We start from the raw sequence: 27,619 nt of genomic DNA, 5'->3' as shown, positions 1-27,619 counted from the left end.
AGGCTCTGTGCTGACAGCTCAGAGCCTGAAGCCTGCTTCAAATTCTATGTCTCCCTCTCTCTCTGCTCCTCCCCCACTCATGCTCTGTCTCTCTTTCAAAAATAAATAAAAACATTAAAAAAAACTTTTTTAAATAAAAAGAAAAGAGATTGGCAAGATAAGCGACCTAAGACACTGACATATGGGGAAAAAAGGAAAAAAAAGGTCAAGGTCTAAATCTTTTGTCATATTCTTGCAGAATTAGAAGACACATTTGTTTTAGAATACATCAGGGGAAAAAAGCACCAAAAATAACCCTTGTACTGATACAGCTTAAAAGAAAGGTTACACCATTCAAATTTATTACTAATTTCACTTATTCTTCTAAGTCTCTGAACAGCCAAGAAACCTTCACCAAAATTTCAGCAGTTTTAAAGCTGTGAAACCTATTCTGCAGATTTTGTATTAATGAATTCCTTTTGGAAATTCTAAAAACAAAGTCATAACTGGGGCACCTGGGTGGCTCAGTTGGTTAAGCGTCCAACTCTTGATTTCGGCTTAGGTCATGATCTCAGGGCTCATAAGTTTGAGCCCTCTGTGCTGACAGCGTGAAGCCTGCTTGGAATTCTCTCAGCCCCTCCCCCACTCACACACACATGGGCTCTCTCAAAACACACATTTAAAAAAATAAAATCATAACTGTCAGTGATATTTCCTAGTCAAAGAACACACAGTGTTTTGAAATTTTCATGATATTCTTCTCATAAAGTTTTACTACTTAAAACAACACATTATAACAAATAAATACAATGACTAACCACCAAGGTACAAGTAGTATTAATTGGTAGCATTTTATTAATCAGAACCCATTCACTGCCCAAGGCTTACATTAAGCCTTTAGAATCACATTTCACAAAACTGGTTATAGGTAGTATATACACTATATGTACCTACTATAGATAGTATCAGTATGTTCCTAGTGAGTAATCTTGAGACTGCTAGCAAAAATATTTTAATCCTAAATTATATTTTTATTCTATGGAATCTTTCATTCCAGATCTACCTACAACAGGTGTTTTATTTGTCAGAGAGACATGAACATTCTCTTGAATATTAACCTGGAATTAGTATCAAAAGAACTACAGACCAGCTCAACATGGCCAAATTATGTATTATATTGCTTCGGAATAATTTGGACAACCTTCACTTTTAGGATATGCAAATGTTCAGATTTGAGTTACAATTAAGGATTTTCAGAACTAATTTCTCTTTATGCAAATGTAACTTAGAAACTAACACCACAAGAGTACACTTGCTAGGAAAAACTCAAAAGAGATAATTCATCTTATAATATGACCACAGTATACCCACAGCAAAATTTTACTTCATCTTTCACACCGGAAAACAGGAATATTCTGCCCTTTAATGAACCCACAATTTCATAACCCTGTAAATTAGCAGGCAAGGCAAGTAATCATTAATTGCCCTTCTACAGACAAGGAATGCAAGGGTTCCAAGGCCTTTGCACTATACCACATCTGCCAAAATATGAAAATAGTCATAAATTTCAATGCAACGTGTCTCTTTGAAATTTCACAAATGAACGTTAAACATATTTCATATTGCTTTAGCTGGATAAAATCCTGACCTGATCACAAATCAAGCTTACCAATGACAGATCTGCCCAGCTATTGTGCTAAATCGTTGGAAGAAGGGCTACAAATTGAAGATTAAATTTAAAACAAGATAAACCAGGATCATGGTCATGTTTTCTAAACTAAACAATTCAGTGTTCTAAACAGAATGGTCATAACAAGGTATGGGGTTAGACTATAGAAGCGTACTTGGGGAAAATCTTCCAAGCTTAGGACAGACACTGCTACTAACACCTAAGTCAAGTATTTTTAAAGACTTTTTTAATGTTTTTTTTTTTTTGGGGGGGGGGGAGGAAGAGAGAGATGGAGAGATAGAGAACAAGCGGGGGGGGGGGGGGGGGGTGAGGGGGGCAGAGAGAGAGAGAGACAGAGGATCCAAAGCAGGTTCTGAGCTGACACAAACTGACATCATGACCTGAGCTTAACCACTGCATTCATCAAAAACACAGATCTACTCAAGACAGACAGACATAAAACTAACATATTTGGCTTTGACACTATCAGTCAGGTCCACCGGTTGGTGGTTTGTATGAATCTAAATGAGATGAGTAAGAACAAATGGTCTTAAGTACAATAACCGTAAGGCAAGTTTGCATCTCCAAACAATCCTAGTTTATGCTTACGGTCTTAGCACTATTATGAATTGCTACCCCTTCGTTTCAAGGTACCCTGATTTGAATGATAAATTATGATGGCCCTTTAATTATTATGGCAGTTTTTATGACCCAATTATTATGTAGTCTAACATGAATATTTAGTTAATGAATTCAAACCACAGAATTATGTTGGCAAACCAATTTGCTGTTAACTGACCATTTCAGAAACAGTATAACTTTTTGCTACTGTTCCTCACTACCCCTTAATGGATTCTGTATGACAGCTCTCTAGGCTAGTATCTGGAACATTTGCAAATCATTTGTCAACCTCTCCCCCTCCTAAAAGTGTTATGACTAAATCATTAACTTAAAGGCTGCATCCATCAAGACAAAAGGGGGGGGGGGGGGTGGACAGAGGTTTTAAATAAAAGCAATTTGCAGAAATGCCTGGCCATACCCCAGCAGACTCTACAAACCGAGGAAACCAAGGAAACCGTATGCAAACACAAATTTTGAGATTACCTAAAATCCGTCATTCTAACTTCATTCACTGTCCCTTAAAATGAGATTTTTTTAAAGTTTATTAATTTTTTTTAATAATCTCTCCACCCAATGTGGGGCTCAAACTCATGACCCCAAGATCAAGAATCGCACACTATGGGGCACCTGCATGGCTTACTGGGTTAAGCGTTTAAGAATCCAACTTCGGCTCAGGTCACGACCTCACGGTTTGTGGGTTCGAGCCCCATGTCGGGCTCTGTGCTGACAGCTCAGAGACTGGGGCCTGCTTCAGATTCTGTGTCTCCCTCTCCCTCAAAAATAAATAAACGTTGGGGAGCCTGGGTGGCTCAGTCAGTTAAGCGACCCACTTCAGCTCAGGTCATGATCTCACGATTCGTGGGTTAGAGCTCCATATCGGGCTCTGTGCTGACAGCTCAGAGCCAGAAGCCTGCTTCAGATTCTGTGTCTCCCTCTCTCTGCTCCTCCCCCTCTCTCAAAAATAAACATTAAAAAATATTTTTAGTAAGTAAATGTTAAAAAAAATTAAAGAGGGGCGCCTGGGTGGCTCAGTCGGTTGAACGTCCGACTTCGGCTCAGGTCATGATCTCGCGGTCTGTGAGTCTGAGCCCCGCGTCGGGCTCTGTGCTGACAGCTCGGAGCCTGGAGCCTGGAGCCTGCTTTGGATTCTGTGTCTCCCTCTCTCTCTGACCCTCCTCCACTCACACCTGTCTCTCTCTCTCCTTCAAAAATAAATAAACATTAAAAAAAAAAAAATTAAAGAATCGCACGCTTTTCGGACTGAGCCAGGGAGGTGTCCTAAGATGGAATTGTTTTGAAAACACGAGGTTTCTTTAGAAAAGCGTGAAGATGTTTTATCTACTATTTATGACAGATACAAGTCAAGCACCAAGACACATTATTTGAACTACTAAAAAAGTAAGTATACAGCATCCCCAGCTTACTACCTTAATTAGTTACACACAGGTCTCTTTTGTGGCTTAGAAGTGGCTTAGAAGAAATGAGAGTACTGGTCTAAAGATCAGCAGACAAGTTCTGGCTTTGCCATTTACTAGCCAACCAGTCATGTGGTAGAAAAAAAAAAAAAAACATTGAATCTCAAATTCACTTTCCTGAACCATAAAATGGAAGCAACATTATCTAGTTCACTGATACATGATATAAGTAAAAAAGTTTGTGAAAGAAGTTTGCGAAATGTGAAATTCTAGATAAATGTGTTCTATAAAGTCTAAAAGTTTAACCTTTACCCTACTCCTGTCATTGCTGTTTAAATACACACTCGTCTTAAATATAAAGCAAAAAAAAAAAAAAAAAAAATTGCTGCAAAATCAGCCTTACAGCCTTCTTTTTTAAAAATTATGCTTTGGGTTAGGGGCGCCCGGGTGGCTCAGATGAGCGTCTGACTTCGGTGCAGGTCATGATCTCACGTTTCATGGGTTTGAGCCCAGAGTCGGGCTCTGTGCTGACAGCTCGGAGACCGGAGCCTGCTTCACATTGTGTCTCCCCCTCTCTCTGCCCCTCCCCTGTTCACGCTCTGTCTCTCTCTGTCTCTCAATAATAAATAAACATTAAAAAAAAATTTAAAAAAAAAAATGCTTTGGGTGGCTCAGTCGGCTAAGCATCTGACTTCAGCTCAGGTCATGATCTCGGAGTTCGTGAGTTTGGCCCCCCACAGAGTCTGGAGCTTGCTTCCGATTCTGTGTCTGCCCCATCACTGCTCATGCTCGCGCTCTCTCAAAAAAAATAAAATAAAATAAAATTTATTTTTTTATTTTTTTTTTTTGAATTATGCTTTTGGGGGCACCTCAGTGGCTCAGTCAGTTAAGCATCCCTCTTTGGCTGAGGTCATGATGTGGCTTCTCATGAGTTCCAGTGCCCCATCAGGCTCTAAGCTGACAACTTGGAGACCGCGTCTCCCTCTCTGTCTCTGCCCCTCCCCCGGTCACACTCTCTCTCCCAAAAGTAAATAAACATTTAAAAAATTAAAATAAATAAATAAATAAATCACCAAAACTTTCAAAAAAATTATGCTTTTGGGGCATCTGGGTGGCTCAATGCGTTAAGCGTCTGACTTCAGTTCAGGTCATGATCTCGCAGTTTGTGAATTCGAGCCCCACACTGGGCTGTCACCACAGAGCCTGCTTCAGATCCTCTGTTCCCCCCCACCCCTCCCCCACTCGTTCTCTATCAAAATAAATAAACTTTAAAAAATGAAAAAAAAAAAGTTTTTTTAATTATGCTTTCAGGGGTACCTGGGTGGCTCAGTTGGGTTAAGTGTCCAACTCTTGATAACAGCTCAGGTCACGATCTCACGGTTTCCTGAGCTCAAGCTCCATATCAGGCTCTGTGCTAAGCCTGCTTAGGAATCTGTCTCTCCCTTTCTCTGCATCCGTGCTCTCTCAAAATAAATAAATTTTAAGAAAATAAAAATAGGGGCGCCTGGATGGCTCAGTTGGTTAAGCGTCCAACTTCGGCTCAGGTCATCATCTCACAGTCCGTGAGTTCGAGCCCCGCATCAGGATCTGTGCTGCTATCAGTTCAGAGCCTGGAGCTTGCTTCGGATTCTGTGTCTCCCCCTCTCTCTGCCCCTCCCCCATTCACGCTCTGTCTCTGTGTCTCAAAAAATGAATAAACATTAAAAAAAAATTTTTTAAAGAAAATAAAAATAAATAAAAATAATGTTCTCAGATCTTCTTAAAGTATTGGTAACTCATTTGTAAAATTAGATACATTAAATTACCAGACTGAAATTTCACTTTCTATATTTCACTTGCTATATATACCAGGTTAAAGTCTAGGAGTGTTTTAAATATTTCATATTCCTTTGAACAAGCTTATTAGACAATTATGAAAACTCTGCTTGTTTGCACAGACTCTTCAACGTGTTTGTTTGTACTTACTGAATCCAAATTTTGCTCAGATTATGTGTTCTAGACCATACTAGAATTCAAATTGAGACCTTTTCAAATAAAGGTGAAAAGGATGCCTAGGAATGTCCGCAATAGTAAGAATTTACTCCCATCATCTCAAATTACAATGATTTAATTATATTCCATAGTTTGGGAAGCCAACAAAATAAACTGAAATTTGCCCACTGTGCACAATACTGTACAAAAGCCTAAAGTAGGGGTGCCTGGCTGGTTCAGTTGGTGGAGCATGCGACTCTTGATCTTGGGGTCATGAATTCCTGCCCCATGTGGGGTGTACAGTTTACTTAAACAAAAAAGTATTTTAAATGTTAAAGTAAACACAAAAGAGCATCCGATTTAATTAAATATGAAGGCTAGGGCACCTGGGTGGCTCAGTCAGTTAAGCATCTGACTTCGGCTCAGGTCATCTCATGGTCTGTGAGTTCAAGCCCCTAGCTGGCTGGACTCTGTGAAGACAGCTGGGAACCTGGAGCCTGCTTCAGATTCTGTGTCTCCCCCCCTCTCTCTGCCCCTCCCCCGCCTGGAGCCTGCTTCAGAGTCTGTGTCCCCCCCCGCCACCCCTCCCCATTTGGGCTCTCGCTCACTCTTGAAAATAAACATTCAAAAAAAAAATTTTTTTAATGTTTATTTATTTTTGAGACAGGGAGAGATAGCATGAATGGGGGAGGGGCAGAGAGAGAAGACGACACAGAATCTGAAGCAGGCTCCAGGCTCTGAGCTGTCAGCACAGAGCTCGATGCGGGGCTCGAACTCACAAACCGTGAGATCACGACCTGAGCCGAAGTCGGAGGCTCAACCGACTGAGCCACCCAGGCGCCCCACAAAAAAAAAAAAAAAAAAAGAAATTTTGTTTTAAAATTAAGGCTAAAGGTTACCTGTAGAAGGGATTTTTTTAATTGCGTTATCCAACTCTGCTTATATTTAGGCAGGGGGAAAAAAACATTCAATAAAGTTAACTCCCATTAACTGAAATAGCAATAATAAAAATTATTATTGCCCTACGTAGAATTGATAGTAACCTGCTTTAAACTCGTTACTAAAGTTACTCTTTATCCGTTTTTCTCTCCCTAACATCTATTAAGGAGTTTATTCACAACATGTTCCCACCTTCACTGACTATAGAATAAACTAGAGATGAGGCTCTGGTATTTTAAAAAGGACTGCGCTCAAGTAAATAACTCAGAATAGATGCATTCATTCACACAGAGAATGAATCACAAGTGACCATCTAAACTTTACCCCTACCCCACAAGGAGCCAATCATCACAGGGAAAAGGTAAGAAAGGACAAAACCAGCAACTACCCCACAAACCCAATGTACTTTATGCTGACCCCTCTACTCTGAAAAATGTGAAAAGCACTTTTTCCGCTTTTATTTTTCCTTTTCTGTACTACTGTGGTTTGTGTATATGGGAATGTTAAGACTTGGTTCAGAAATGCTTAAAGGTAACAGGCTTGCTTAAAACTGCTACAAATGTTAGAAAACCTATGTCTTAGACTACTAAGTGATGCCGCTAGATTTAATCTCCAAGGTGAACACTCCTACCCCAAACTTCAATATTTCCTATCTGCAACCACCAAGTGTCCTTTTCCTGAACACAGCTTAGCTCTTCCTCCAGTACCATTAAATAATCCATATAAATTGATTCCAATTCCCCAGAATATAATTAAATGATGCTACAAAAAAGTATTAGGTTCAACAGAGTATGCAACATAACAGATACTGCAGGAACCAGAAAAGCCAGTATTTACTTCCAACCCAAAAACAAATCATTTAAATGCACTCTTCTTCTACTCCCCACACCACATATTGTTCAGTGACTAAAACTATGAGGAATTTTTGTCACCACAAAACTGAATTATTGCACTCAACAAAGGAGTGGACACAGGTAGAGGCTACTTCCTGATGACTGCTTTCCTCTTCTTCCCAATGAATTCCTCCCTGTCTTGTGCCCAGCAATCACAGGAGTTCCTTCCCACCTGGTAGATCCTATTTCCTTCCCCCTTTATATCCTGAAGGAGACACTTAACGTTTAAACAACTTAATGAAGTGGCTCTCTCTAGATAACACTATGTTCAATAACCAACAGGGCTGTGGTTAAAACTCCTCACCACCCAGCTCCAATATTATCACTAAACCATCACTTGCTTGGAAGCTACAATCATGAGCTTCCAAAATCAGTTTTAAAACAAATTAAAAACAAAAAGCTTCTTCCACACCCTTTTTGGTTTTGGCAAAACCTAAATCCTAACTTGAGAATGAGCCTAAATCCTTACAGACCAGAGAGCATTCAAATATAATTTCAAGTTTCCCCCCAAGGACACTAATAGATTGAGAGGAACCTATCTGGTGCCTAAGGGGGATGAAGAAAAACTTCCACAAGGAGCACACTTACATTGTTTCACTTTTAAACACGGAAATAAAGACAAATCTGACCTTGAGCTGTACTTCCCCATCTTATTTCCCTCTCCCTCCCAACAAAAACCTTGTTCAATACAAATAGGTATGTAAGAATTTATGAAATGCAATTGGAGTTCCTGACCTTTTCTAATTTTCAAATTCTTGAATCCTAATATATGATGATATACTGAGACTACCCCTGAGGCTATTCACATGACCAACCTGGCATTCAAGGAAAGCATGGGCCCTACATAACATTTTGAAAAATAAGTGGCTTCAGTAATTATGAAAAAATCTGAAGATCAATGGTTGTTTCCAACCTTGTCTCACCCCTGAACAGAATTAAAACCACAGAAACCACATATAAGGTTTTTTGTTTTTATAATACTACAGGTTTAACGGATGTAGGGTAATTCAAGTTACCTAGGTCCAAAATGGAGGAGGTAAGGGCAATTTTAAAGAGCAGCACCCTTTGACGACTAAACAGACACAATGGACATTTCGATCAAGTTCTAAAAAAATGACTCAAGAACCTTTAGGGGCAAAGGAGCAATGAACAAAGAACTGTTCAAATCTGTACACAAAGCCATTTCTTTAAAATAGAAAAGAGAAAATACGATCTGCTGGGATGCCCTATGTTCAAAATCCATTAACCAAACCCTCAGCTGAGGGCTTCGGGTAGGTTACGACCTCCCCATTAAATACAAACACGCATTCCAAGCCGGGGGAGTCAACCAAAATACAGTTATTAAACGTTATTTGAAATAACTTTATTTTCCAACAGGTCTTTTCGTTTGTCATAATGGTAACTGTAAACAGTAAAGTCATCATTTTTACAAACTGGTAAACTGAGGCACGGGCATTTAAAGGACTAAGAATCATGGTCTCCTTATTTCCTGTTCAATGCTTTATCCACCAGAACCTGCCCCCCCCCCCGCCGTCCCCAGCTAACGATGCCAGAAAATGATTACAGGAACTTGCGAGCTCTCCAGGATAAGTCCGAGGAAAGGGACCGTGAGCGAGGTTTTTCTAGACCTCCCCAGAAGAAAGCAAGGTTGATTGAACGTAAAGTCTAAAAATCACTCAATACAAGGTGTGACGGCCTACGGAAAGGAAATCCGATCGCAGCATCTCGGCTGGCCTCCGCTCAAGGATGAACTGCAGTGATTCCCACTCTGTCCTTCCCCACCCCTCACCCAAGACGGCCCTCCACCACAAACCCAAAGCCCTCCGCTCGCAAGGATTCTCCTTTGTGAGACTCCACAGCCGCCGCCCCACATTGGGCCTCCGGGGAAAAGCCACCGCCCCCACCCGCCATATTTCCCTCAAAGGCGCCCGCGCTGCAGCTCCTGGTGCCACTCTCCCCCATGTGACGGGTGTTTCTTCTCCCATCACCCCACCCAATTGTTCGCCACATCCCAAGATGGCCCAGAGGTTCCCCTGGGGATTGCTCGCGCGGAGACAGCACCCGCCATCTCCTCCCCCTCCCCCGCCCCGGGACTCGCCCTCCCCCCCCCAGCCGCCATTTTACAACCAACTCCTCCACCCTCTCGCCTCGGCCTCCAGGCCCGCGAGTGTCTGCAACTGAGGACGCCAAAGGGGTCAAATTCCTGGGCCTGGAGCCTCCCACCGCTCCGGGAGCCCACAGGCCATTTCCTGCTTCCCGAATCCACGTCCCCGGCCAGGTTCGGAGACGATGCCGCCATTTTGTCTCCTGCTCCCGGCCTCTGTGGGCGGCGGCAGAGGGTCCGAGAATTCCAGCCCCCCGTAACCCCCCCAACTCACCGTCGTATCGCTCAGCCTGCTCGGCCAGCTTCGCCTGGTACACCAGATCCTCCCGATCATCCATAGCGGCAGCGGCTCCGGCAGGGTCTGCGCGACGGATGGAAGCGGATAGTGTCTCCGACTCTCTCAGCCTCTCGCTCCGTGTCTGGGCAGCAAAAATGGCGGCGCCTCAATCCGGGACTTCCGCCTGCGCACGCGGACAACTGCTCAGCTCTATGGCAACCGCTCCCTGGCAACTGGCGCGGGGGGGGGGGGGGCGGGTCCAGGAGCTCAAAGCCCGAAGAGGCTGGAACCAGCCAGAAGCCCCTCCTCCGTGGGCTCCGCAGGCGTTGGAACGTTGAGGCGGGAACTGCGACGGCTGGGAGGGAGAACTATCCCGAGAGATTGAGGGAAGAGAGAGACAGCGCGGGGGAGGCCGCCTGGACGGCTCCTGAAGTGAGTGAGCGAGGGAGCCTGGGCTGTGACCTAAGGCCGACGCCTGGACGTGCGGGAAGAGAGCCAGAGGCTGTAACGGTTTTTATAATGGCAGGCCTTCCTCACTGAAACCAACTTCTGTCCTACCTGCTCCTTTTTCAGCCAAACCCAGTCCTGGGACATTTTCACACCCTTTTGACACCAGGGTTAAGAGTGGGATTCTGCTATAATTGGTAGGGGAAAGAGGCCTGCAGATTTCACACCTCAACTTCATCCTTGCCTTTTGCAGTCTTTTTCTTCTTCCTTTTTAGTCTTCTTTTTCTCCTTAGGCCCACCGTGGATAGGAGAGGGAAGTTGTTAGAGAAATCTGGTCTGGAGTGCAAGGTGCAGAAGAGTGGGACCAATATTAAATCGAGATGGAGGAGGCAAGACTGGGAAAGAACCTGGCCTGTGTTTCTTCCCAATGGATTCCCAGCACCTTGTACTCAATAACATATTAGTTGCATGACTGAAGCTCAGGTCAGAATACAAACTCTGTGGTGGGATATGCAATAGATGTGGAATAAAAAGTAGATTGGAAACAAATTATGAAGAGTCTTGTATGGTAAACTAGGAAGTTTGCACCTTTTTTTTTTTAATTTTTTTTTTAACGTTTATTTATTTTTTGAGACAGAGAGAGAGCATGAACAGGGGAGGGGCAGAGAGAGAGGGAGACACAGAATCGGAAACAGGCTCCAGGCTCTGAGCTGTCAGCACAGAGCCCGACGCGGGGCTCGAACTCACGGACCGTGAGATCATGACCTGAGCCGAAGTCGGACGCTCAACCGACCAAGCCACCCAGGCGCCCCTGCGCCTTATTTCGTGGGCACAAGGGAGTTATTTTTTGATGATTTTACGTGGAGGATGATGCCATCATGGATACACTTTGGAAAGATTAATAGAGATTGCATGGCAGGCCTTGCAGTCCCCATGATCCCAAAACCACCTGCACTGCCCAGCCATGATCAACCCCACCATGTTCTTCCACCTCGCTGTGGGTGGGGAGCCATTGGGCCACGACGCCTTCCAGCTGTTTGCAGACAAAAGTTCCAAAGACAGCAAGCAAACTTTTGTGCTCTGAGCACAGGGGAGAAAAGATTTGGTTATAAAGATTCCTGCTTTCACAGGATTATTTGGGATTCATGGGCCAGGGTGGTGACTTCCCATGCCAAAATGGCAGTGGTGGCAAGTCCATCTGTGGGGAGAAATCTGATGATGAGAATTTCATCCTGAAGCATACAAGTGTTGGCATCTGTCCATGGCAAGTGCAGGACCCAACACAAAGTTTTTCATCTACATTGCCAAGACTGGATGGCAAGCATGCGGTCTTTTGCAAAGTGAAAGAGAGCATGAGTATTATGGAAGCCATGGAAGTGCTTTGGGGCCAGGAATGACAAGACCAGTAAGAAGATCACCATTGCTGACTGTGGACAAATCTAATAAATTTAACTTGTGTTTTATCTTTTTTGGTTTTGATTTGTGTTTTATCTTAACGACCAGACCATTCATTCTATAGCTCAGGAGAGCACCCCTTCACCCCCATCTGCTCCAAAAATCCCGTAATCTTTGTGCTCTCACCACAGTTCTATGGGTTCCATATTTTCCTTACTCCTCTCCATGTCTAGCTGGATTGCTAAGTTAAGTTTATGATGATGAGGGGCTCCTGGCTGGCTCAGTAGGAAGGACATGCAACTCTTGATCTTGGATTGTGAGCTAAAGCTCCACACTGTATGTAGAGATTACTCAAAAATAAAAAATCTTTTTAAAAGGTTTATGGGGTGCCTGGGTGGCTCAGTCAGTTAAGCTTCCGACTCTTGATTTTGGCTCAGGTCATGATCTCACAGTTCATGAGTTCAAGCCCCACATCAGGCTCTGTGCTGACATCGCCAATCCTGCTTGGGATTCTGTATCCTTCCCTCTCTCTGCCCCTCCTCCGCTCACTCTCTATCTCTCACTCTCTCTCAAAATAAATAAAAATAAATTTTAAAAATAAGTTTATGAGGGGTGCCTGGGTGACTCAGTTGGTTAAGCATCCAACTTGGGCTCAGGTCATGATCTCATGGTGTGTGAGTTTGAGCCCCACATCAGGCTCTCTGCTGTCAGCACAAAGCCCACTTCAGATCTTCTGTTCTCCTCTGTCTCTGCCCCCTCTCCCCGGCTCATTCTTCCTCTCTCTCTCTCTCTCAAAATAAAAACTTAAACAAATTTTTTAAAACATAACTTTATGATTATGAAATAAAAATTAAAACAAAAAATGTTGCACAGCTGTTATTAAAGAAAGGCTACAATAATACAGGTAAGAGTAATAGATGGTTGCAGTAAAGATAGGAAGGAAAGGACAGATAGAAATAGTCCTACAGAGAAAAGCCTCAAGAGTTCATAGCTGGGGGCACCTGGCTGGCTCAGTTGGTAGAGCATGCAACTCTTGACCTCAGGGTTGTGAGTTTGAGCCCCACATTGGGTGTAGAGATTACTTAAAAATAAGATTTAAAAAAAAAAAAGTTTGTAACTGTTCGGATGTGTCAATTTTGTGAAGAGAAAAAAAAATTAAAATTGACGGGTAGGGAAAGCTGCTGACGGAATGAACGGAACATAAATGAACAGAGACGTGACGGAATGAACAGAGACATGAATTCCTTTTTGTACATGTTCTAAGGTTCTCACAGATCATCAGGTAAAAATTACCAGCATGGAATTGGGAGGCTGCCACGGAAGCAACTAGAGAATGTGTGCAGGTAGAAGACCAGAGAAACCTTGAAGAAGACCTGCTTTTAAGAGATATTTGAAAGCAGGAGACCCAACGAAAGAGATTGGGTAGCTCCTTATTGCCTTCGAAACGAAGCCCCTTTACACTTTAAACATACTTATCAGGGGCACGCCTGGGGGACTCAGTCAGGTAAGCCTCTGACTATTGATTTCTGCTCAGGTCCTGATCCCAGGGTCGTGAAATCAAGCCCCGAGTTGATCTACACACTGAGCTTGAAGCCTCATGCTTAAGATTCTCTCTCTCTCTCCCTCTGCCCTTCTTTCCATCTCTTTCTCTCTCTAAAAAAATAAAAATAAAAATAAAAAACAAACAAACAAAAAAAACAACTTATCAATCTAAATGGTAAACGTGAAAATCAAAAAGACCTACTAGGTTCCAGTCCCAATTCTGTAAATAAATAAACATGTGACCTTCAGCAAACATCATGTTCTTCTGTAAGTTAAGGAACTGGAGATAGTATGATAGGCCACAAAAGCAGTCTTTTTGTTTTTAATATTTATTTATTTGTGAGAGACAGAGACAGAGTGCAAGTGGGGGAGGGGCAGAGAGAGAGGGAGACACAGAATCCAAAGCAGGCTCCAGGCTCTGAGCTGTCAGCACAGAGTGGGATGCGGGGATCGAACCCACGAACCATGAGATCATGACCTGAGCCAAATCAGATGCCCAACCAAATGAGCCACCCAAGCACACCACAAAATGAGTTTTAATAAATGCTGAAAGATTGAGGGGCGCCTGGGTGGTGTAGTCAGTTAAGCGTCCGACTCGCTCTCAGCTCAGGTCATGATCTCATCATTTGTGAGTTCGAGCCCTCCATCGGGCTTTGCACCCTGCACTGATGGTGCGGAAACTGCTTGGGATTCTGTTTCTCCTTCTCTCTGCTCCTACCCTACGGGTGCTCTCTCTCTCTCTCTCTCTCTCTCTCTCTTTCTCAAAAAGAAATATATAAACTTAAAAAAAAAGTTAAAAGAATGCAATCATACAAAATATCTTTTCCTATCACAATGGAATGAAACTAAAAATCAATAATAAAAAGAAAACTGGAAAATTAACAAATATGTGGAAATGAAGTAACACTTTAAATATTTTTTTTAAGTTCATATATTTATTTTGAGAGACAGAAAGAGTGCATGTGCTTAGCAGAGGGGCAGAGAGAGGGGGAGAGAGAGAATCCCAAGCAGGCCCCATGCTGTCAGCGCAGAGCCAGATTGGGGGCTCAATCCCAAGAACTACGAGCTCATGACCAGAGCCAAAATCAAGAGTCAGACACTCAACCGACTGAGCCACCCAGGCGCCCCTGAAATAACACTTTTAAATAACTAATGGCCCAGGAAGAAATCACCAGGGAAATTTAAAAATACCTTGAGATGAATAAAAACAAGCACACAGTATACCAAAACATGAGATGACTAAAAATAGTGCTAAGAGGGAAATTTGTAGCTGTAAATGCCTACATTAAAAAAGGAAGATCTTTTGGGGTGTCTGGGTGGCTCGGTGGGTTGAGCAACCGACTTTAGCTCAGGTCATGATCTCGCAGTTCATGAGTTTGAGCCCCGCGTTGGGCTAGCTGCTATCAATGTGGAGCCCACTTCTTCCCATCTTCTGTCCCCCTCGCTCTCTGCCCCTCCCCCATTCGCGTTATCTCCCTCCCTCTCTCTCTCTCTCTCTCTTTCAAAAATAAATAAACATTTAAAAAAAGGAAGATCTCGGGGCGCCTGGGTGGCTCAGTCGGTTAAGCGTCCGACTTCAGCTCAGGTCATGATCTCGTGGTCCGTGAGTTTGAGCCCCACGTCGGGCTCTGTGCTGACCGCTCAGAACCTGGAGCCTGTTTCAGATTCTGTGTCTCCCTCTCTCTCTGACCCTCCCCTGTTCATGCTCTGTCTCTCTCTGTCTCAAAAATAAATAAACGTTAAAAAAATTTAAAAAAAAATAAAAAAATAAAAAAAGGAAGATCTCAAATTAATAACTGTACATCTTAAGGAACTACAAAAAGAAGAATCAACTAAACCGAAAATTAGCGGAATAAAGATTAAAGTGGACATAAATAAAATAGAAAATAACAAAAACTAGATTGGCTAAGAAGAAAAGAAGTCTCAAAATTAAAATCAGAAATGAAAGTAGGGACATTACTATAAACCTTACAGAAAGAAGGATTGTATTATGAACACTGCTATGCCGATAAACTGGATAACAAATGAAATGGACAAATTCCTAGAAACATAATGTGATATCATGATATAGTAAAAAGTACATGTTTGGCCTTTGTCCTTAGTTCCTTGAACAGAGCTCCTAAAACTCTTGTAACTTCCCAAATAATCCCTGTGAAGAGCTTCTGTTATTTGTTTTTTTTTTTAAATGTTTATTTATTTTTGAGAGAGAGAGAGAGAGAGAGAGAGACAGAGCACAAGAAGGGGAGGGACAGAGAAAGAAGGAGAGACACAGAATCCGAAGCAGGCTCCAGGCTCCGAGCTGTCAGCCTGTTAGCACAGAGCCCAACGCGGGGCTCGAACTCACAAACCGTGAGATCATGACCTGAGCCGAAGTTGGCTGCTTAACCAACTGAGCGACCCAGGCACCTCCCTCTCTCAAAAATAAATAAACATTAAAAACATTTTTTTAAATAATGAAGTGGGGAACTGTCCTATGGAACTGAGCCCTTAACCTCAGTCCCCGGGGTCTGTAGTAACTCTGGGTAGTGTCAGAATTGAATTAAAATTTAGGATACCCAGTTGGTGTCCACAGATAATTGGAAAATTGCTTGGTGTGGGAACCCACACATTTGGTATAAGAAATATTGTATGTAGAACCAGATCATACTACGTGCAAACTACCAAAACTGACTCAAGAAGAAATAGAAAATAATCTTCCAACAAATAAAATCCCAAGACTAGATGCCTTCACTGGTGAATTCTGCCAAGCATTTAAAAAAAAATTTTTTTTAATGTTTATTTATTTTTGTAGGAGAGAGACAGAGCATGAGCAGGGGAGGGGCAGAGAGAGAGGGAGACACAGAATCCGAAGCAGGCTCCAGGCTCTGGGCTGTCAGCACAGAGCCCGATGAGGGGCTTGAACTCACAAGGTGTGAAATCATGACCTGAGCTGAAGTCGGACGCCCAACTGACTGAGCCACCCGGATGCCCCTTTTTTTCTTTTCTTTTCTTTTCTTTTTTTTTTTTTTTCTGCCAAGCATTTAAAGAATTAACACCAAACCCTTTGAAATTCTTCCGAAAAATTAGCTGAGAGAGCACGTCCTACCTCATTTTGTTAGACCAGCTTTACCTGGCTCTCTAATACCAAATCTGGACAAAGACATTACAAGAAAACTACAGACCAAAGTCTTATAAATAGATGCAAACCTCTTCAACAAAATAATAGCAAACCTACCACAGCAGCATAGGGGCTCCTGGCTGGCTCAGTTGATGGAACATGGACTCTTCTGGATCTTGGGGTTGTGAGTTCGAGCCCCACATTAGGTGTACAGATTACTAAATACATAAACTTTGGGAAAAAAAGATTAGCAATGAGGAAAATCCATTGGATATAGGAATTAGGTCATTACTGACCTTCAAGAGCAGCTTCTAAAGGATGTTGGAGGCCACACTGCATTTGACTAAAGCATAAAGAAGGCAAGAAAGTGAGAGCAGTAAGTTTGGGGTTCTCTTGAGAAGAAAAGCAGTGAAAAGATAGAGAGTGGTCATTTTACAGAAATAGTAGCCAACAGGGGTGGCCAATTGGCCCCCCTTTTTCACCCTACAAAGCCAGCTGTGCTCCCAGGATGCTACAGGGCTATCATGGACATGCAGAGGTTTGGGGGGACTTCATTGTCACCACTTGGTACTCTCTCCTGAGCAGTGTCTCCCAAGACTGGCTGAAGTCTATCTGAAGGTGCCTCTTCCTAAGAAACTGCTGAGAAGGTGGAAATCTTAAACCTAGATGGATTCTTTGACTGTACTGCCTGTCCTCTCAACAAACAGAACTAAGAGAGACAGAAATTATTGACAAGGTAACAAACATATAAAGAAATATTTTTAAACTTAATTTCAGCATAGTTAATATATAAGGTTATATTAGTTTCAGTTGTACAATATAATGATTCAACAATTGTTACAGCTCAGTGCTCACCTTGATAAGTATACTCTTCTTTTTTAATTTTTTATTCACTTTTTGAGAGAGAGAGAGAGAGAGAGAGACAGTGTGAGGGGGGAGGGGCAAAGAGGGAGGGAGACAGAATCGGAAGCAGGCTCCAGGCTGTTGGCAGACAGAGCCCGATGTGGGGCTTGAACCCACGAACCATGAGATCATGACCTGAGCCAAAGTCAGACACTTAACCGACTGAGCCACCCAGGCACCCCTGGTAAGTGTACTCTTAATGCTTAATCCGTTTTACCTATTTCACCCATCTCCCTACCCACCTCCCCTCTGGTAACCTTCAGTTTGTTCTCTACAGACAATTTTGTTTCCTAAATTGCATCTATGAATGAGATCATATAGTGTTTGTCTTTCTCTGACTGGTTACTTTACTTCTCATTATATTCTCTAGATCTATCCATGTTGTAACAAACGGCAAGATTTTATTATTTTTATGGCTGAATAATATTCCATCCGGTATATATACCACATCTTGTCATTCATCTATCGACGAACACTTGTGCTGCTTCCATAATTTGGCCATTGTAAATATCGCCGCAATAAACAAAGGGGTGCATATAGCTTTTTGAATTAGTGTTTTGGTATTCTTGGGTAAATATCCAGTAGTGGAATTACTGGATCACATGGTAGTTCTATTTTTAATTTCTGTGAGGAAGCTCCATACTGTTTTTCACAGTGGCTACACGAGTTTGCATTCCCACCAACAGGGAAAGAGAGTTCCTTTTTCTCCTCATCCTCACCGACACTTGTTTCTCGTGTTTTTATTTTAGGCATTCTGACAAGGGTGAGGCGATATCTCATTGTGGTTTCCCTGATGATGAATGATGTTGAGCATCCTTTCATGTGGCTGTTGGCCACCTGTCTTCTTTGGAGAAATGTGTGTTAATGTCTTCTGCCCATTTTTTTATTGGATTATTTGGGATGTTTGGGTGTTGAGTTGGTACAAGTTCTTTCTGTGTTTTGGATACTAACCCTTTATTGGGTATGCCATTTGCAAATATCTTATCCCATTCAATAGATTGTTATTTCATTTTGATGGTTGGTTGCTGTGCAGACCAATTTTTGATGTAGTTCCAATAGTTCACTTTTGCTTTTGTTTCCCTTGCTTCAGGAGACATATCCAGAAAAATGTTGCTACGGCCAATGTCAGATAAATTACCACCTATGATCTTTTACTAGGATTTTATGATTTTAGGGGCATAGGGGCTCCTGGGTGGCTCAGTCAGCTGAGCATCTGGCTCTTGATTTCAGCTCAGGTCATGATCCCAGGATTGTAGGATAGAGCCTGCTCAGGATTCTCTTTCTCTCTCTCTCTCTCTCTCTCTCTGCCCACCCCACCCCACCCCCAAAATGAATAAGTAAACTTTTTAAAAAAAGGATTTTTATGGTTTTAGATCTCACTTTTTTTTTAAGGTCTCACATTTTTTAAATGGTTTCAGGTCTTACATTTAGTTCTTTAATCCATTTTGGATTTATTTTTGTTTATGGTGTTAGAAAGTGATCCAGTTTCATTCTTTTGCATGTTTCTCTAACTTTCCCAACACCATTTGTTGAAGGGACTGTTTTTTTCCCACTGAATATTCTTGTCTCCATTGTCAAAGATTAATTGACCATATAATCACGGTTTGTTACTGGACTCTCTATTCTGTTCCATTGATATATGTGCCTATTTTTGTGCCAGTACCATTCTATTTTGATTAGTACAGTCTTGTAGTGTATCTTGAAATCTGGATTGATTACTACAGTCTTGTAGTGTATCTTGAAATCTGGATTGTGATACCTCCACCTTTGCTCTTCTTTCTCAAGATTGCTTTGGCTCTCCGGGGTCTTTTGTGGTTCCATACAAATTTAGGATTATTTGTTCCAGTTCAGTGAAAAATACTGTCGCCATTTTGATAGGGATTGCATTAAATCTGTAGAATGCTTTGGGTAGCATGGACATTTTAACAATATTTGTTCTTCCAACCCATGAGCATGGAATGTCTTTCCATTTGTTTGTATCATCTTCAATTTCTTTCATCTATGTTTCATGATCTTCAGAGTACAAAGTTTTTCACCTCCTTGGTTCGGTTTATTCCTAGGTATTTTATTACTTTTGACGCAATTATACATGGTATTATTTTCCTAATTTGTCTTTCTACTACTTCATTATTAGTGTGGAGAATGCAATGGATTTCTGTATATTGATTTTGTGTCCTATGTGTGACCTTACTGAATTCATTTATCAGTTTTAGTAGTTGTTGGTGGAGTTTTTAGGGTTTTCTATATATACAGTATCATGTCTTCTGAAAATAATGAAAGTTTAAAGGTAGAATGTGAAGGGGCACCTGGGTGACTCGGTTGGGCATCCGACTTTGGCTCAGGTCGTGCTCCCCTGGTTTGTGAGTTTCAGGCTCACACCAGGCTCTTCGCTGTCAGCACGGAGCCCACTTTGGATCCTCTGTCCCTCTCTCTGCCCCTCCCCCACTGGTTCATGTGTTTTCTCTCTCTCTCTCTCTCTCTCAGAATAAATAAATAAATAGGGGGCACCTGGGTGGCTCAGGTCATGATCTCACGGCTCGTGAGTTCGAGCCCCACATCGGGCTCTGTGCTGACAGCTCAGAGCCTGGAACCTGTTTCAGATTCTGTGTCTCCCTCTCTCTAACCCTCCCCTGTTCATGCTCTGTCTCTCTCTGTCTCAAAAATAATAAAACATTAAAGAAAATTTAAAAAAAAAATAGTGAGTTTTACTTTTTCCTTACTACTTTGGATGCCTTTCATTTCTTTTTCTTTTTCTTTTTTTTAATTTGTTTGTTTTTGGTTTTTTTGTTTTTGTTTGATTGCTGTGGTTAGGACTTCCAGTACTATGTCAAAAAAAAAAAAAAAAGGAGAAACATTTTTGATATAGCATCTGGGACTATATATACAAAACAGATATAAAAAAATCATGGTGCATGCATGGGGGCGCCTGGCTAGCTCAGTTGGTAGGGCATATGACTTTTTTTTTAATGTTTATTTATTTATTTGAAAGAGAGAGAGAATGCAGGGGAGGGGCAGGGGCAAAAAGAGGGGAAAAGAGAATCCCATGCAGGCTTCGTGCTGTCAGCACAGAGTCCTGTTGGGTCTCAGTCTCACGATTCCCTGAGATCATGACCTGAGCTGAAACCTAGAGTTGGACTCTCAACCAACTGAGCCAACCGCTCAGGCGCCCCAGTAAAGCATGTGACTCTTGATTTCAGGATGAGGAGTTCAAGCACTATCTTGGGTGGAGAGATTAATACTTACAGAAAATCATGGTGCTGTATTGAGGTGGTTCTCAGAGTGTAATACTGAACTTCACACAGCTGCTGTGTTAACGGATACTTCATACTCCATTGAAAATCCTTTAAAACAATCACCAGGTCATTAAATCACACCCTTAAGTATGAGTCTCCCAACTTTATTGAAATATTTCCTTTAATGGAAACAAGACCTCACTTGACTTGTCTTGAGTAGTGTATCCATACATGGCAGTGTGCTAAGCACTACAAGAAGGAAATAGGACATTAAAAAATATGATTAGTCATTGCCTCCGGGAGCTTGCAGTTTAGTTGTTTTGTTTTTTTTTAAGTTAACATTGTGTTTTTACTTGTAAAAATAGGCTAATTATTTTATTTTGAACTTTTTAAAATTTGTTTAAATTTTTTAAATGTGTGTACTACCTTAAAATTTACAATTTAATTTTTAAAAATTAATTTTTTTTAATTTACAATATAAAATTTATGAAGATACCCATGAAAAACTCTCACAATGTAGGATTAAGTATAAAAGCAATGAAATCACATATTTAGTATCATCGCATTGTTAAAAATACAATTATATTTAGAAAACAATAAAAATACACTAATAGAATGTTGAAATCAGTTTTTAAAAAAATTTTTATGTATAGGGGCACCTGGATGGCTCAGTCGGTTAAGCATCCGACTTTGGCTCAGGTCATGATCTCGTGGTTTGTGAGTTCCAGCCCAGCGTCGGGCTCTGTGCTGACAGCTAGGAGCCTGGAGCCTGCTTCAGATTCTGTGTCTCCCTCTCTCTCTGCCCCTCCCCTGCTCAGGCTCTGTCTCTCTCTGTCTCCAAAATAAATTTAAAAACATTAAAAAAATTTTTTTACGTTTAATTATTTTTGAGAGAGAGAGAGAGAGAACGCCAGCTGGGGAGGGGCAGAGGGAGACAGAGACACAGAATCTGAAGCAGTCTCCAGGCTCTGAGTTGTCAGCACAGAGTCCAACATAGGGCTGGAACTCACAAACCACAAAATCATGACCTGAGCCGAAGTCGGACGCTTAACCGACTGAGCCCCCCAGGTGCCCCAAGAAGGTTAAAATCAGTTTTTTAGGGATTACAGGTGTTTTATTTTCAGCTTTTGCTTTCATTTTTTGTTGTATTTTCATAAATATCTTTAATTATGTATTGCTTTTATTTTTTTTAACTTTTTGAAATTTATTTGTTTTGAGAGAATGAGAGAGTGCAAGCAGAGGAGGTCAGAGAGAGAGGGAGAGAATCACAAGTAGGCTCCGTCCTGACAGTGCACCACCCAAGTGCCCTGGATTACGTACTACTTTTAAAGAGTAGAAAGGTGAGGGCACCTGGGTGGCTCAGTTGGTTAAGCCTCCGACTCTTGATCTCAGCTTAGGTCTTGATCTCAGGGTGGGGAGTTCAAGGCCCTTGTTGGACTCCGACTGGGCATGGAGCCTACTTAGAAACAAAAATAAATAAATAAATAAATAAGTGAACCAAAAGAAATAAAAATTACTTTCTGCCATAATATTGTTCTGCAGACTCAGACTGCTTTTTCCATTCAATATATAAATATATATGATATATATACACACATACCTTTTTTTTTTTTTTTTGTAAACTGTATGCCCAACATGGGGCTCAAACTCACCACCTTGACATCAAGAGTTGTGTGCAACACTGACTGAGCCAGCATGGTGCCCTTCAAGAATATTTTTTCAATAGTACCTATAAAGCTACTTTTCTCTTTTTAACACCTATGATATTCTCTTGTATGGGTGTTACATTATTTAATCAATCTTCTACTGATAAATATCTAAGCTCTTTAAAATTTATTGCTGTTACAGGGGCACCTGGGTGTCTCAGTCAGTTAACCATCTGACTATGATTTCGTGGTTTGTGAGCTCGAGCCCCGAATTGGGCTCTGTGCTCACAGCTCAGAGCCCGGAGCCTATTTCAGATTCTGTGTCTCTCTTTCTTTCTTGGCCCTGCCTCTTCCCCACCCCTCAAAAGTAAATAAACATTTAAAAAAATTTTTTTAAATTACTGCTGTTACAAATAATACTGTAACAAACCCCTTTATTTATTTACATATATATATATATATATATATATATATATGGGTATGTTTACATATATATAAGGGTATTTACATATTTACATATTTACATACATATAAGGGTATTTCTAGGAAAGAAAATTGTTTTATTTATTTATTTGTTTGTTTGTTTGTTTATTTATTTATTTATTTATAAGCAATCTCTACACCCAATGTAGGGCTCTAACTCACGACCCCAAGATTAAGAGTTGCATGCTCTATCGACTGAGCCAGCCAGGCTCCCCTAGAAGGAAAAGTTATTATTATTATTTTCTAAAGGTTAATTTGTAAGTAATCTCTACACCCGATATGGGACTGGAACTCACAGCTCCAAGATCAAGAGTCTCATGCTACCAACTAAGCCAGCCAGGTGCTCGTTTGTCTATCCTTATTTCAACATGACATTATTTATTACAATAGGTTTACAGCACAATATCATGTTGGTACAGTAAACATTTTTTTCAAAATTTCACTCATTTTGTATTATAAGTCTCCCAGATGAACTGGAGAATCAACCTGAAACATTCTCTCAAGATCCGTTTTGAGGGGCGCCTGGGTGGCTCAGTCCGTTAAGCGTCTGACTTCGGCTCAGGTCACGATCTCACGGTCCGTGAGTTCGAGCCCCACGTCGGGCTCTGTGCTGACAGCTCAGAGCCTGGAACCTGTTTCAGATTCTGCATCTCCCTCTCTCTCTGCGCCTCCCCTATTCGCGCTCTGTCTTTCTCTGTCTCAAAATAAATAAATATTTAAAAAAAGAAAGATCCGTTTTGAATTTTTTTCTTTATTTTAGAGAGGGAGAAGAGAAAGTGTGTACAAGTTGGGGAGAGGGGCAGAAGGAGACAGTGAAAGAGAGAGAGAGAATCCCAAACAGGCTCTACACTTGGCCTGACGCACAGCTTGATCCCAGGGAGATCATGACCAGACTGAATTCAATAGTTGGATGCTCAACCTACTGAGCCACCTAGGCGCCCCTCCCAAGATCCATTTTGATTTTGATTGGGGTTCCCCTGAATTTATAGATTAATTAGGGGAAAGTTGGGAATCTTTTTTTTTAATGTTTATTTACTTATTTTTGAGAGAGAGAGGGAGAGAGAGAGAGGAGATAACAAGTGGGGGAGGGGCAGAGAGAGAGAGAGACAGAGAGAATCCCAAGCAGGCTCTGCACTGTCAGCACAGAGCTGGATGTGGGGCTCAAACCCACGAACCATGAGATCATGACCTGAGCTGAAGTCTGAGGCTTAACCGACTGAGCCACCCTGGCTTTCCCTCTCGCTTTCCCTCTCTCTTTCCCCCTGGCTTGGGTTTTCAGAGTGAACTACTAAAATTTTTGTTTCGTGGTACCTGGGTGGCTCAGTCGGTTAAGCGTCTCTTGGTTTCAGCTCAGGTCAGGATCTGGTGGTTCTTGAGTTCGAGCCCTACATTGGGCTCCGTGCTGACAGTGTGGAGTCTGCTTAGGATTCTCTCTCTTCCTCTCTCTCTGGCCCTTCCCTGCTCACTGTGTCAAAAATAAATAAATAAACTTTTTAAAAAATTTTAAAAAGATAAAATTTTTGTGTCTTCCTTTACAGTAAGATAGCTCCTATTTACTTCTCATTTCTCCATATCTATGTAGCTTCAGATAAATGTTGAATATGGGATCAAATTGGGCATTTGTTAAATTCCATATTTTAATGGGAATGTCTAATATTTCACCTTAATATTTAAGGTGAATTTAATATTTCACATTAAGAGTAATGTTTACTAATGGTTTGATAAATAGGCGTTTTTTTAAATCAAGTTAAAGAGATCCCTCTACTTCTAATTTGGTAAGACTGTTTATTAAACACTAAGTTAAGGGGCACCTGGGTGGCTCAGTCGGTTGAGCATCCGACTTCCGCGCAGGTCATAATCTCACAGTTTGTGAGTTCAAGCCCCACATCAGGCTCACTGCTGTCAGCCTGTCAGCACAGAGCCTGCTTCTATCTGCCCCTTTCCCACTTGTGCTCTCCCCAAAAATAAATAAATATTTTTTAAATAAATAAATAAAAACTGAGTTAAAAAGTGAATGTTGGGGCACCTGGCTGGCTCAGTCAGTAGAGCATGCTGTCTTGATCTCGGGGTTGTGAGTTTGAGCCTCACATTGGGTATAGAAATTATTTAAGGAAATAATCATAAAAAAAAAGTTTTTACTTTATACTGGATGCTTTTTCAGGCTCAATTTTTATAAAGTATGGGTTTTTTTTCCTTTAATGAGTACGTATAGTTGGTTATATTAGATTTTCTAATGGACTCATATTTACATTGCTGGAATAATTTCTTAGTTATATATACATATGGCAGGCAGCCCGTGACTGGCTCTCTTCAGGACACCTGTGTAAATATGTTGGGAGTATTCTTTTTTTTGTTGTTTTAATTATCATTTTTTTTTTTTAGGAGAGAGAGAGAGTGCAAGCAAGGTAGAGGGGCAAAGGAAGAGAGAGAGAGAGAGAGAGAGAGAGAGAGAGAGAGAGAGAATCCCAAGCAGGCTCCATGCTCAGCGCAGAGAGCTGGGCACGGGGCTGGATCCCATGGCCCTGGGATCAGGACCTGAGCCAAAATCAAGCATCAGATGCTCAATGGACTGAGCCACCCAGGTGACCCTGTTGGGAAGGTTCCGAAGGGCTTCCCCTCTTGGTAGGTTACAGGCAAGTAGTTTCAGCCCAGAAACTTATTGTCTGGTCCATTGACTCTCAGGAAAATACCCACGTTTATATTGTGCGGAAAGATGGGAGTAGAGGTGGCTTCCATGGCACCTCCTCTCTATCCTGCCATCTCTCCTCAACCCTTTGGTCAGGTGCCCAGAGAGGCTTGGGCACATGAGCAATCCACCACATCACGTCCTTCTACATTTGTGGCTGATTTCACTCAAGATTCTGCTACCCTCCGGGGCACCTGGGTGGCTCAGTCAGTTGAGTGTCTGACTCTTGATTTCAGCTCAGGTCATGATCTCTAGATTCATGAGGTGGAGCCCCCCATCGGGTTCAGTCAGCATTGATAGCAGGGCCTGCTTGGAATTCTTTCTCTTTCCCCCTCTCTGCCCCTCCCCCGCCAAAATAAATACAGTTAAAAAAAAAAAAAAGATTCTGCTATTCTCCAAATAACTAGTAAAATCTATCACTTCCAACCCTCACAAGATTGTATTATTTAGGAAGAAGAAAAGATTATCTTGTAAGTGGTTTGAGGACAGTAGCAAATTAGAAATAAGTTAGGTCTACACTTTATGCCATTCACCAATTAGTTTTTAAATTTAATGAAGTAAGGTTAAGAACCAACTTCTATAAATATTAGTATAAAATATAATCAAATAACTGTCAGATCAATGGAAGAAGGTTTTTTAGCATTGAAAGTAAAAATTGACTATTTGAAGGGGATCCTGGGTGGCTCAGTTGGTTAAGCAACTGATTTTGGCTCAGGTCATGATCTCACGGTTCATGGGTTCAAGCCCTCATCGGGCTCTGTGCTGACAGCTCAGAGCCTGGAGCCTGCTTCCGATTCTGTGTCTCCCTCTCTCTCTGGCCCCCCCCTCACTCTCTCTCTCTATCTCTTTCAAAAATAAACATTAAAAAAATGGACTATTTGAGGGGCGCCTGGGTGGCTCAGTCGGTTGAGCGTCTGACTTTGGCTCAGGTCATGATCTCGCAGTCTGTGAGTTCGAGCCCCGCGTCAGGCTCTGTGCTGACATCTTGGAGCCTGGAGCTTGTTTCAGATTCTGTGTCTCCCTCTTTCTCTGACCCTCCCCCGTTCACGCTCTGTCTCTCTCTGTCTCAAAAATAAATAAACATTAAAAAAAATTTTTTAAAAAAGGACTATTTGAATAAAGAGTAAATGCAGTAAATAAAATATGAAAGGGGTATAACCTGGGACACCTGGGTAGCTCAATCAGCTGAGCATCCAACTCTTGATTTCTGCTCAGGTCATGATCTCAGGATCTGGGATCCTGCCCCATGTTAGGGCTCTGAGCTGAGCGTGGAGCCTGCTTAAGATTCCCTCACCTTCTCCCTCTGCCCCTCCCCCACATGGGTGTGTGGAAGCTAGCGCATGCACATTCTCTCTAAATTAAAAGTAGTAAGTAAGTAAAAACAAAAAAAATAAAAGGGTATAACCTGCTAATTCATACATGAGAAAAGTCAAAGAGTTAATAAAGAAATATATTCATTCTCACTAGTAATAAAATTTACAAATAAATTGAGTGAGTTATACTTTTTGAAAAGTTCATCAATTAATCTTTAATTCTTTTTTTAAATGTTTTCATTATTTATTTTGACATATATATATTTATATATTTATGTTTTATTTATTCTTGAGAAAGAGAGAGACAGAGCATGAGTGAGGGAGGGGCACAGCGAGAGAAGGGACACAGAATCCAAAGCAGACTCCAGGCTCTGAGCTGTCAGCACAGAGCCCGATGTGGGGCTTGAACTCATGAGTCGTGAGATCATGACCTGGGCCGAAGTCGGACACTCGACCGACTGAGCCACCCAGGCGCCCCTTCATTATTTATTTTGAAGGAGAGAGAAAGAGAGGGGGAGAGAGAGAGAGAGATAGTGAAGGAAGGGCAGAGAGAGAGAACGAGAGAGAATCCCAAGCAGGCTCCACCCTGTCAACACAGAGCCTGACACTGGTCTCAAATCCCCAAACCATGAAATTATGCCCTGAGCCAAAATCAAGAGTCAGACACTTAACTGAGCCACCCAGGTGCCTCAAGATTTTATTTTTTTTAAGTAACCTCTATACCCAACGCTGGGCTCAAACTCACAACCCAGAGATCAAGGGTTGCATACTCTACTGACTGAGCCAGCCAGGTGCTCCTCATTCATTTTTTTAATATCATTGAATATTCAGTCCGTGGTCAATTTCCCATGGTTGTCTCAAATGCTTTTTTTTTTTTTTTTCCAATTGGTATACCTGAATCAGGATACAAACTAAATTCACACAATACATCAGTGAGTAGAGCTCTTAAGTCTCTCTTTATCCATAACAGATATCCCTTCCTGTCCTTCTTCTTTTTCATGCCATT

At 41.7% G+C, this 27,619-nt stretch overlaps 2 protein-coding genes across 4 annotated transcripts in view; both read right to left on the bottom strand.

The window, feature by feature from the left end:
- The window catches only part of YWHAE (tyrosine 3-monooxygenase/tryptophan 5-monooxygenase activation protein epsilon), a 54,693-nt gene extending 44,647 nt beyond the window's left edge, over nucleotides 1-10,046 (bottom strand). For 2 of the 3 annotated variants that reach the window (XM_078437579.2, XM_078437577.2), the window contains exon 1: nucleotides 9,866-10,046. In XM_078437579.2, the coding sequence (XP_078293705.1) occupies nucleotides 9,866-9,929 (64 nt within the window). In that variant the 5' untranslated portion in view covers nucleotides 9,930-10,046. The remainder of the gene's footprint in view (nucleotides 1-9,865) is intronic. The other variant, XM_078437578.2, reaches the window with a different exon arrangement.
- Nucleotides 9,865-27,619, bottom strand: part of CRK (CRK proto-oncogene, adaptor protein) — a 57,109-nt gene continuing 39,354 nt past the window's right edge. Inside the window, exon 5 of the mRNA XM_078437576.2 lies at nucleotides 9,865-10,343. The gene's annotated coding sequence lies outside the window, so the exon portion shown is untranslated. The remainder of the gene's footprint in view (nucleotides 10,344-27,619) is intronic.

The sequence above is a fragment of the Panthera onca genome, chromosome E1 (genome assembly GCF_046562875.1).
Source record: "Panthera onca isolate mPanOnc1 chromosome E1, mPanOnc1 haplotype 2, whole genome shotgun sequence".
NCBI lineage: Eukaryota > Metazoa > Chordata > Mammalia > Carnivora > Felidae > Panthera > Panthera onca.
Note: the sequence above shows the minus strand (reverse complement) of the source record. Positions and strands in the feature narration are given on the sequence as shown.